Below are 12,691 nucleotides of genomic sequence, written 5' to 3'. Positions count from 1 at the left end.
CATAAAAAATACAGAGAGGTTATTTCACTGATGCTTTGTTTTATACAAATCTGACGTTGTAAAACAACAGCGTATTGAATTTATCATAGTTGCAACTTTTGCAACTTTGAATAGGTAAACCTGAAGAAATGGGGAGACACATATGGATAAATAACTTTTTTGTTACAATTAATTAATTTTAAGAAAAATATATATTTTTTTAATTGTCCATTTATTTAAAATATTAAATGCTAGAGACTCGAAATTTTTAAATTAAAAGTTTTTATTTTTGAAACATAATACATTGACATGAGATATCGAATAATAATGAAATAGCGAGATGACTATCAATTTTTATCATTTCTTGACAGTTTAGTCTGCTTTTTAGGCCAGAAATAATGTAACGAAACAAATCAAATATGTGCAACATATACGCATTCACGATCAGCAGCAGGTAGTTTCAATTATTTTGTTGCCGCGTTAAAAACAAATCTTAAGTTATAAAGTAAAATAAGTTATGGCACAGTTTTTCCACCCTGAGACGGCACAATATTCCTCATAAAAAGACAAAGGCCTATAAAGTAAATTAGATTTTTCCTTGCAGAGTTCATGGATTACAGGATGGATTTTGTGAACCAAGTGGTCTTAGCTTGAAGCAAAACAAAACAGAAAAAGAAACTCAAAATTAAATAATGAAATCGCTGTCCCACCGATGTCAAAATCAATACACATCGCATGCAAATGGAACCACAATCCAGAAGATGTTTTTTTCTTATTAGATTGAACTCTGAAGTAAATAGTTCAATTAAAAAAGAAAAAAACTCGCAGAGTGCACAGGATTTGTTATTATATTACATGCGATAATTTTTTCCCCTGTCATTTCAAACTCCAAGTTATGTATACATCTCTTTAAAACTTTATAGCAAAGTATTTGAAGAGTCACTCACAAAGTCATGCCTGTGCAGGAGGAGGTATGTTTGCTATATAGCTGCCATCAGCGTTTGAAATCATCCTGTTTCTTTTTAAAGTTACATTGATGTATCCATTATTCATTTGTACAAACTTGGCCCCCATAGCCAGGGGAGACGATATTTTTTTTACCAAGACCATAAGGAAAAACAAAAAAGTTAATTAGTCTCTGTAAGAGAGACTCTATACGGGTCTCAGTAAGTTTGCAGTAGATGGAAGTCTCTAAGGATTCTTTAATCTTGTGTGCTGCATGAAGAATGGATCAAATCCAGCATTTATTCCCGGCATTTTCTTCAACTCTTACCTTCTACTATTATTAAAGTCGTCACTTTATAGGACGAGTTTGCACAAGAACATCTTTATGCTACAACGCTTAAACAATAATAGGCAACATAAGACACCTAAAGCATTCCCTTATAAAATAAGGCACCAACTTAATTTTGCATAATGAAAAGAGAGATAAAAAAGAAAAAATGTCCCCGTCTGGCCTCCAATGAAGCACATTAGTCCGAAGTGGATGCGACCTTTTCAGGTATGATCTCAAGTGCCTTATTACTTTTATAAAACGATTGCTGTGTAATAATAAAAAATAAGGGGATGCAATCTGAAAAAAATCATAGGGTTCATCTATCCAAAGAAGATTCGTATGCGTGATATGCAAAATAAAAGTTGTTCTGTGTGGTTGCAGCGATACACACACAGGCAAACAGGTGTTTCGCTTTTACTAGGCCGATATCTAGTGTTTCAACACGATTGTAATGGGTAGTCTAATGTAGACCAGAACAAACAGTTTTTAAATTCTTGTGAATTCGTTGCTTAAAGGTCTTAAAAGTAATGCATTTGGCATTAATCACTTTTCTGTAACCACGTGACAATCCAATTTTGTATCTTCATTATTTTATTATTTAATACTTTAAATACTTTGTTTTTATTATTTGTATAATCAAAAATTCGTTATTAATGAATGTTAAATTATTTGGCAAAGTGTTTTGCGGAATTTCATGCTACATTAACCTGCCATTTGTCATTCTTGAGTGACTATGTCTATTTTTCACTATGTGGAAAAACTAGAAATACTTTCTGTGATGATTGTCAATTTAATACAATATGTGTGGTGCTCCTTTGTGCAGAACTATAGCTGCATAGTACTGATCTTAGTATTTCAAAACATGCGTGTGTACGTTAAAACTGAGAACTGAATAGACAGACTGCATTCTTTACACAAAATACATTTTTTGAGGAGTTGTTGTGTTTCTTTTTATGAATTGTTTAATGTAAAGCTATATAAGTCCAGATTGAAGTTAAAGGTGAAATCTGTGTTCATGTGTTTTATAGCCCTGCTTAGTGTTGTCTACCATGTGTGATTTTTCTAAGTCAATGTGTGGTCCCTGGAAGTGTCATGGCACTGAGTCTGCTCTGTGGTTTATGTGTGTGAGTGTTTGTGTACAGTTGTGTTTGTGCGCTTCCGTCTGTGTGTGAGACAGACAGCGAGATATTCAGAGAGAACATAATAAACTGCTGCTTACTCTTAATCTTTTACTGTTTAAGATGTTTATTAGTGAACTGAATGTCTGTCGTACCCTCTCTTCATAGCTCGATCTACTTATACTCTGCACATGTCCATTTAAATATCAACCCACATTATGGCAACTTCATTTTTCAGTTAGATAAGCGATACCTCTCTTTCTGACTCTGCAACTACTATATAATTAAAATTAAATATTAATCAAAGTAATACTGCTAATAATAGTTATCATTATTACCATGGTTACTGTTGTTATTACGTCCAATGTGTTCCATGTGTAATCATCTGTCTTGGTTACAGTTTGATCTGCCATCAAATTCATGGGTGATAAGGTGCTATCTATCTATCTATCCTTCTCTTCCGCACACACCTGTGCTGGAAAGAGCCAATGCAGGGGCCTTTAATACCCTCGACCATCTTCACCTGCTTTATCTGTACCCTGACTGAGCCGATGCTTTAATAACCCTGCAATAAATGAGTATCACAGCCCTATTCCCTGGTCAATAAGGTTAACGACTAAGCACATTGTCAACACAAAGATACCACCAAGTCCTGGCTTTATCTCATGGCACATTTGCATGAATGTTTCTATTAGTTGTTATTAACTGGACCCGGGTAAAGGGCTACATTTATTGCTCAGAGACAAGACAACTGGCCAGGAATCTATCATTAATATTCAACTCTTTTCATATCAAGTCTATGGTTTACAATTCACAGTTTATTTATTTATTTATTGCTCATTGACGTGTTAGGCAATTTTTCTTTCTCTCACCTTTTTTTACAACTCTGCCGTTTCCTCAGCGTCTCTCTATCACTCTCTCTCCTCTGTGTATACTGACTGACAGGGTGAGCGTAGTCAGATCGGTAATGTGTCGTTTACTGCCCTCAGTTTCCTGTGTGTGGTAGAATTGGCAGAGGCCACTAACAGTGCCAAAGAAAAGAGTGTAGGGGAGAGGAAGGTTAGCGAGGAACAGGGCAGAAAATGTATACTGCATGCTTAAGAGAGTCTCTGCAGTGTGGTCGTCGTAGTTTGGAAATTTGAGTCTCATGGGATCAGAGTTCTGTTCCACTCCCTCGTCTGGCTTCTCTCATGTACCACTAAACATAACAGTCATTAGTTATGTTTGTAATGTGTGGCTGCAAGCATTACAAACAAAAATGGAACCATGTATTTTGTAGTGAATGCCTATAGGTACAAGGTTGGAATCTAGATGGTGTCTATCTTTCAGTTACATGTAGCTTGTCAGTTATCGAAAGGGCGTAGTATTTATCTGTGATTTTTCTTAACACACAAAAAACATTTTTGTAATAGCTGAACTATATGGAATGCTATATTTACTCGGTTCAATGCATTCCCTATATTTTTGTCAAGTTTTATATAATGCTTATTCATTTTATATTGCAGTGTCACAATCATTGTTTTATTGTGTTAATACTGACATTTATCTTTTTTGTTTAGTATCTGTCAGAAGAACAGCGCTTAAATGTAAATCTCAACTAAATTGATGCATTTATTTTTTATACTATATTGCAACGGAGAAACTGTCTCGTAAGTATGCTTTATGATCCTCTAAATCTTCAACCATTTTAAATATGAGCTGAGACAGAAAACACATCACTTATTCCTATTTGGCCATTTGCAATAAACTCAAAATAAACTGACAAAGAGGCAGTTTTACCATTACCATCTGATTGAATTTGAAATCCTGTGGTACTGAATTACATGGCTTTCAACAGAAAGTACTAAGCATGGGTAATCACACATTGCCACTGTTTTTCTGTCATTCAAAACTATGAGTGACATCGGCATCACACAGAGGTGTCATTAAGTTTGTAATGATCTGTCCTGACAGGTGATGCGCAATCAGAATAAACTGTCTCAGCAAAATCTTAGTGATGGGCAAAAAACTTAAGCTGGTTTTATCTCCCCATCAAATATTTGATGTTGAGGTGGAGGTGGATCACAGAGGAAGAACGAGACAGAGAGATTAGCATAGAGATGGGAGAAAAGATTCAGACAAGTTCTTGATTTAGATCGGAGGACTCATTAAAATCAGGCAGGTTTGAACCTGCGATGCCCAATGAGGGAGGAACAAAGACAGCACATCAGAGCTGATAAAAGACTTAAAAGGTTGATAAAATAGCATGGAAATAGAGAGGAGTTTGAAGGTAAGGAGAGGCAACAGTCTGAGGGAAATCACTTTAAGCATCAAGCACAATGGACATTTTGTCCGTCTGAGGTTTTTATCGCTTCGACTTTGTTGTTTAGTTGACTGAAACATTTACAGTCACTTTTGGTGAAGAGATTTTATTTTGCCCCCGGGACTGCATGTCTAATGGGCAACTCCGCATTTTAGATGAGCCGTTCATTAAAAGCAAATTAATTTTCCTCACAGAGTAGAAGTGGATCTTTGTGATCTTATACACTTATGTTGTACGAACTGATGTTGTTTGTTTGTGAAGTGTTTCAAACTTTGTGCAATTATGAAAGAACAGGTATGATAACAAAAACCAGCGGTCATTTTTATTCTCTGCATACAGAAATGCTCGGGAACAAATCATTTTGTTACTGTATGCGTGTTGTGTTTTGATCACTCTTCGGGTATCGTAAATCTCTTCCTCTGTATTTCTTTCCATACAATTGCTCTCAACGTGTTTTACTTACAGCCCTCTTATTAAACTCTGAAGAATTTCCGATTTTGTTTTCTGGACCGGCGCTAGTTTTTTCATCACACAGAGTCTAATGGTTTTAATTTATTATTCATTTTAAAAATGTAGCTTCAGATTGTTATTCTGTTTGGACAGTTTTTTGTTCTGCCGTGATGTTTTTCTCATTAAGGCCAGAGAAAGAGGTTTATGGCAAGAGAATAGAGGGGGTGGACACAGCAAAAAGTCTTGGAAGGATTAAAAGTCCATGTCCTAGATCGGAGTGGGAAATAATAAAATAGAAAAACAAAACAATAGTGGAAAAAAATAGAATTTAGAGCTAATAGCAATCATGCTTCAAGAAAAACTCCAACCAGCAAATTCCTTAACAAGTATACCTAAGTACTGCATGTCTCTCTGTCCTTTAAAGCAATCGTCATCTCTCTATATTTAGGAAGTGAAATGCAAATCCTAGTTCCATTTGGCCAGTGGTGAGTGTGTTCCGACTCTTGAACTTTTGGCATGGACTCAACACTGCCTGGCACTGACTCTGATGGACATTACCAATATTAAAGGTTTGGCTGGAAGGCAAAGACCCCTGAAAAATTTCCCCATGGAGCACCCGGGCTCAGATGAATTTGTTCAGACATCCACATGCATTTAAAAATAGTATATTTACACACACCAAAACACAGATACAATTAGCATGACCTAAATATTCGTTAAAAAAATATTTAGCACCTTCACATACACAAGTATTTAAATTTGCATAGAGATCTAACGTTTTGGCTTCTGCAACACACACACAAACACATACACACAAACACATCCACACACCAGTTTACATTCTCCGCACACACTGGAGCAGAACGAGACACTGGGCCTCAACTCTTCTGTTTGCTGATGGGATGATAAGATGCCAGCGTCATTTTAAACAACCCACTGTATTTTAGGACATAGCCCAAAGCTCTGCTTTTTGATGTCTGTGTGTTTTCTGTCCGCCGGAGATTTTCATATTCTCACTAAAAGTCACAGGGAATCCTTTGAATTTGAAGTGAAGTTTAATGTTTTCATAATTCTTAAGAAAATAATTCATACTCTTATGCTTAAATTCTCATCAAATAGGATACAACTGTATAAAAAAAATATCTTGTTTATTTCTTTTAGGGTCAAAAAACTATAGCATTTATTACATTGTAAACATTGAAAAAAAATGATATATATATTTTTTCTCATGAAGACACATTGAAAAGTTATTATGATTTAGCCTTATAAAAATAATGTACTGTACCTGTTTCTTAGTTTTTTGCAAGGTATTGTTTACTATGCATCTGCCAAATGCATAAATGTACTATTACATCACTATGTCCTTTAACATAATTTCTTCTCGCTCATTTTTTTCTCTCTGTCTCTCTTTTCCAACTAACTCATTTTCTAAATGTACAAGCTGTTTTATTCTTTATCAATGTACCTTGCATGTAACTTGATATGGTCTGAGTTTTCACGATATCTCTTTCTCTCATTGTCTCAGATCCTTATCCTCTGGCTGGTGTTCCCCCTGTGGTGTGGAGGGGGATGGAGAGAGGTGGAGGTGATAGCCCTCGCTTGCGGGAGAGCCCAGAGCGGCGCGGAAGCAGCAGTCCTGATATTGGTGGGCCACCGCAGAAAATGGGACGCCTAGAACTCAACGGCAGTCCAACCGGACACCGCAGTCGCTACAACGGGGTCCCTCAGAGACCTCTCGGAGGTTAGACACTCACACTTTCTTCTGTCCATTTCTCAGTCAGTGTTTTTATTAGTGTATCTAATTTTTCTGACTTTATTACCGGAACCACCCATAGGGCATAATCAATTTAATCCCATACACAATAGTCTGGCTCACATGAGTGTGGTCACTATAGTGAAGTGAATTAAGTAGAGCTATATGGGCCTGATTTATTCTGTTTGGTCTGTTATTGATTGAAAGATAGTGTGTTGATGTGTGTGATGGAAGGGGACTCATATTGATTACAGCGACCCTAATGAATTGTCAAATATACATTAATCACAGCTGTAAAAATTGAACAGCTCCAAATGTTTTTACGCATGGGTAGTTGACACTTAAGTTGGGCATCAACATCAAAATCTTTTTGAAGGAAGGACGATTTTTTTATAACTTAATAGTTTCTTTTAGATAGCAATATTAAATTAAGTATAATGTAAGACTTTTAATAAAGTCTCCATCTTTTTGTGCTTCAGATGTTTTGATATACAAATTCAAACATGCATCATTTTTCAAGACAAAATAATCAGAGCCACACCATCTACTATAGTTGAATAGAGCTATGATTTTACTGTAGGCTATATGAATTTTTGCTAAAAATCTTAATAGTTGTAAACTATTGACACTCTAAAAAGTATTGCGCTAAAGAACAACCCATTTAAGATATACTATACAGTATATTTCCCTCTGGCTAAAGTTAAAGTGAAAAAAAACATATTTATATATATATATATATATAATATATAATAATAATATAATATAAATGATACAAATATTTTCTTTTAACTTGTAAACTTTCCTCACTAAATCTACAGTCACATGCATAATATACAACTAACACAATCCCTGACAGAAAATTATTCAAAAGTCAAAGTCAATTCTGAATACCTCTAGGATTGTTTTTCAGTAGTACTACTTAGTGTTTACATAAACTGCCTGTCCGTACATTGCAAGTTGCTGCTAAAGCAACAAGACATTACCTGTCTAAAAGAAAACTCTGTACAACTCTGTTTCTACTCAGACCCATCCTCATTTATAGCATTAAGAAACTTTAATAAGAAATCATTAAATCATTTATATAATAATTGGAAATAAATTGTTTATATTTGCACATTAGATGAAGTACATCTTAAACTACAGGAGTGCAGAACAATGTCCTTATGTCATGCATCAGGCGTAAATGTCTTCAAGGTCAATCTCATTTACATTGACAGTTAGCAAAGTGTATAACCAATCATAAAGATCAAGATTAGATATTTTTTAGAGACCAAGATATTACGAAGATTTACGAATATTGTCCATTTGTTTATGACTGTGTGTATGCATTTGTGTGTATAGTAAATTTGATTTCACACAATGTTAATAAAAATACATCTAACAATAGATAGAAGTTCATTTTATGCAAATTGCGTTAAAGACAGAGAGAGACTTTGGGATGAAGAATTAAACTGGGACTAAGTTGACAAAATATATCGGAGGGGAGACAGAGAGATAAAGACAAGTTCAAAAAAGACATTATCCTGTACTCTGGCAGATGGGCTGAATGATTGGAGAGGTTGCCTTTCGACAGTTTTCTACAACCTAAATTTACATTTACATTTATGCAGTTGGCAGATGCTTTTATCCAAAGCAACTTTCATTGCATTATCCTGTACATTTATACACAGGTATTTGCAGTCCCCTGGGATCGAACCCACAACCTTGCATTGTTAACGCAATGCTCTTACCACTGAGCTACAGGAAAGCTACTAAAGAGTGGACCACACGCAAATGAGACAAGGATTCACTCGGACACATATTTTATTACTTCAATAACAGTCAAACTTTTATACACTGTTATATAAAGCAAATTACACTTTCCGAGAATACAGTACAACTGGTTAATAAAACAGTTCTTAAATTGTAAACATTTTGTTTATATTTCTACATTTTCTATTTTATTTCCTTTGAGGTTTGCCATTTTTGTAGTCCTTTTACAAACATTTAGGACACGGAGTTTAAACTATGGAATTTCTTGACTTTCCTTCTGAAAACCTTGTCCTAATTATAATGATTTACCGCAAAAATACTAAATCAGGTTTCAGAATGCCAGCAGCGATTTGTTAAATTAAATGTAACATGATTGCATAAAAAATTCAGGCGATTTGATGTGTTTTAAAATGTCCACTTATACATTAATATACTGTAAATGCCATGGTTGTCCTAAATAACACTTTGACCAACAAAGACAGTGAGTCTGGCAGAACAATTAAACAGATTCTCACATGCAGAAATGAATCTGATATGAGCAGCACACACGCTCTATTATCTTATGATGAAAATACTCACGCAGGGTACAGGGATGAGCCCATGGGAGCTAACCAGAGAGAGAGAGAGAGAGAGAGAGAGAGAGAGAGAGAGAGAGAGAGAGACTGCTGGGAGCTGCTGTGTGTTGACAGTTATATTTCCCTGTTGGGGAAAATTCACTTACTTGAATTGGCACAGGCCCCTGGCCTGTAATTCACTCCATAAGAGCATTCTCAACTGGTAGCCAAAGTGATTAATGGAAAGGAAATAGAAATATAGGAATTGACTGATTAAACCATGGGGCTCTGGGAGCACTGCATAAATATATATGTGTATTTTTGTGGAAGTGTGTGTGTGTGTAAATTAGAAGAAAGAGAGAGAGTAGTGCTTTGTATTATTAGTATTAAGTTTGAGCCTAATGCTTTCAGTCTCTCATTTCTCTGTAGAGCATTAATTATTGGTCTCCGGACTGAGGTCTGTAGAAGATAAAGCACTTCAGGGAAATTAAAGAAAAAACAAAGCAGGATAGGCTAAGCCAAGATTAACCAGAGGAAACTTGGGTGGGATGTGTGTTTGTCAGGCATCATTAGGTGCTACATACTTCAGTACTTCTCCTCAAGCCGTGGATGATTATGCATCCCATTAGAAGAGGGGACTCTGTACCCATCAAATTACTCGCCAACATATTTTCCAAGTTAATCATAAACATTTTTAACTGAAATCTTTACAAAGCCAACACTACTACTAAAATAATGTGCAGTGTCATGAGCCGTTAACTCCAACACAGAAAGCTGAAAGGTTTGCATATCCGTTGCAGGCTCAGGCAACTAATTTTATTAAGGTTCCCTGCTGTTAACACACAGTTCGTTGACTTGAGGAGCTATCAGCTCAGAAGCCCTGAGAAAGGCACCATAAAGACTGATAGCTTTAATGGAGTATAATGGAGCTGGTTTGATGGTTGATTTGATATAGAATCTGGACGGTTTGCCCACGTTGACTATTTGCATTGAAACCTGGGGAACAACAATTGACCCAAGTCGACTCATTCAAATGTTAATGGTGAATCTATTACTCATAAATAAGTTTTAATGAAACAACCTTTCTTGTGAACGACATGTGGTGACTATTCAAAATAACACTATGCTTGATTTAAAAATAAAACCATCAATAGAATATGTACAGCGTGTAAATGAAAAAAAATGAAATGGAAATGATGCGGAGCCAGATTTCCATGTGCAAAGAACCTGTTCAGTCACTAGGCTGACTTTTCAACAATTGTAGTGATAGTCCAGGGAAGTACTGGAGGTCTGTGAACCATTTCTTAACAATAGCAGTAGTAAGTATTAATAGATTTAATAAAAAAAATAAAAGAAGTCAATATACTACTAACAATGAAAGCTTACACTGTAAAAATGTCTTACAGAATTTCTAAAACGCTGTAAAATATCTTAAATTACAGAAATAATCTGCAAATGTACAAATTGTGTGTAAAATAACATGAAAATATGTAATTTTTCTTTTTTGTATGTTTTTTTCTGGCACCCCAACTGCCAAAATATTACAGAGATTCTTTTTAAAGTAATTTGTAACAAAGTTTGTCTTAACATGTGTTTTTGTACGACATCTTATCTACCTCTGTGTACACAATACTGCAGTTACCTTAAGTGTGGAACAAGTTAGATCATTAAGGTTCATAAAAGTAGCACTGTAGGTAATCTCAATGAAATAAGAAATAGCAACGGAATGTAATAAGCACAACCCAAAAACTTTTGAAAAATTATGGATATGAAAAACTTTAAAGTTACCATTTTTTTCAAAAAGGTCTGTTTGTACTGTTGAAGAGATTTGGTAACATTTAAGAACCACTGCTGTAGTATTCTGTCATATTAAATCAGTAACTTTCTTTTCCTGACCCCTTGGCCACTGTTTTAGTGTTTTCATGCTCTCTCTCTCTCTATTGCAGGGCTGATGATTCCAGTCTTCTGCGTAGTGGAGCAGGTGGATGGAGGGATGATCTCAGAAGGAGAGAGTCGAGAGGAACATGCAGAGTTTGTGCTGGTCAGGAAGGACATCCTCTTCACTCAGCTAGTAGAGACGGCGCTTCTTGCCTTGGGCTACTCCCACAGTTCTGCTGCCCAGGCACATGGTGAGTTCAACACTGTCTCATAATCACAGTATTATGTATGTTTAAAGTTGACTCAGGCTTGGTCCTTGTAGGGGAAATTTTAATGGAGAGTAGATGAATTTCAGTTTAAACATAAGTGACAGGTTTCAGTTTGGAATGTAAGATACTGTTTTATGTGGAGAATTACTGAAAATCTCAGAAAAAGGCTTTACCCCTACTCCAGATGCCAAAATTCTAGAAGGTTTAGTTGAAGTCATGCTGAAATTGTTTATATTAGTCAGTTTGTTTCAGGCACTATTAGCATATGTTTGGAATGGCATTCTACTATTTTTGAAAGAAAAAATATGCAATTTGCCATATTATGTTTCCCGTACACATGGAATATTTACATGACCTACTATGTTTGCCAGAATATTCAATTTATCTACCAGATCACACTGCAAGGAATACAGTATCCCACAATGCAATGCCATTTCCATTGACGAATGAACTGGAAACATCAGCTACAATTTTTATCATTGCCGTAATGATTCATTATTTGATGGAACTGACTGGATTTGATCCACAGTTTTGATTTTAAATATTACTAGATGCACGAATGTTCAAAATGTGGGTAACTGAATGAAGCATAATGTTTTTATAAAACAGCAGGCAACATACTTTGTATAGTATCCAGTAAGAAATATTTCATTTTATTTTATTTCCTTTCCATTTTATTTTATTTTAGCGTTCAGACCTAATGGAAGTAGTGAGTACAGCCACGAGAGCTGTTGACAGAAGAGCATATTGTTGTAAGATTGTGTGTCTGAGAACACTGAGGAGGAAGGGCATTTGTTTATAACTGAATAACAGACAGTCTGAAAAATCCATTAGAAAGAACAAAGGATGCAAATAATGTGGTATTTTCACGTCAAAGAGATGCATGTGAACTGTATTGTGTGTTTTCTCATTTACGTGTCCACTTTCTGTGTGTTTGTGTGTGTAAAAAGAATGTTTATAAGTGTGTGGGCCAAAGCAAGAATATAATGCTTTACTTCATTGTTGTACGCAGTCATCTCCCAGAAGACTGAGAAGTTTACTTATATTCGGTAATGTAGAAAATGTAAAACAGCTTTCATGTTCAACTTCAAGTTGATACGCTTTAACAAATAACGTCCCATTACTCAACGGTTAGAGTGTTTGGCATCTCTGAAATTGAAATAAGTTTGCCTTTCATTCTTTAACATTCTCTGTTGTGTGATGAGGTTGTGTTACATTTTATTGATGTATTTTATAAGGCTACATTTCAACCTTTAATAAAAACATTTAGGTCAAGGTGATGAAATGTTTGCCACTTTTTAGTCATGGCAGGTTTGTAGTTTTTAAAATGAAAACATTGTGTGGTTGTGTAATTGCGTAT

At 35.4% G+C, this 12,691-nt stretch overlaps 1 protein-coding gene and 1 long non-coding RNA gene across 2 annotated transcripts in view; one reads left to right on the top strand and one right to left on the bottom strand.

Annotated features, from left to right (window-relative positions):
- The window catches only part of LOC130427591 (uncharacterized), a 94,856-nt gene that overhangs the window by 17,458 nt on the left and 64,707 nt on the right, over positions 1–12,691 (bottom strand). The window lies entirely within an intron of this gene.
- satb2 (SATB homeobox 2) overlaps positions 1–12,691 on the top strand; it is a 37,155-nt gene that overhangs the window by 3,003 nt on the left and 21,461 nt on the right. The window contains exons 3-4 of the mRNA XM_056755134.1: positions 6,651–6,866; positions 11,131–11,313. Of these exons, the coding sequence (XP_056611112.1) occupies positions 6,695–6,866; positions 11,131–11,313 (355 nt within the window). The 5' untranslated portion in view covers positions 6,651–6,694. The remainder of the gene's footprint in view (positions 1–6,650; positions 6,867–11,130; positions 11,314–12,691) is intronic.

The sequence above is a fragment of the Triplophysa dalaica genome, chromosome 8, assembly GCF_015846415.1.
Source record: "Triplophysa dalaica isolate WHDGS20190420 chromosome 8, ASM1584641v1, whole genome shotgun sequence".
NCBI lineage: Eukaryota > Metazoa > Chordata > Actinopteri > Cypriniformes > Nemacheilidae > Triplophysa > Triplophysa dalaica.
The sequence above is the reverse complement of the archived record's forward strand: the minus strand, read 5'-3'. Positions and strand labels throughout refer to the sequence as shown.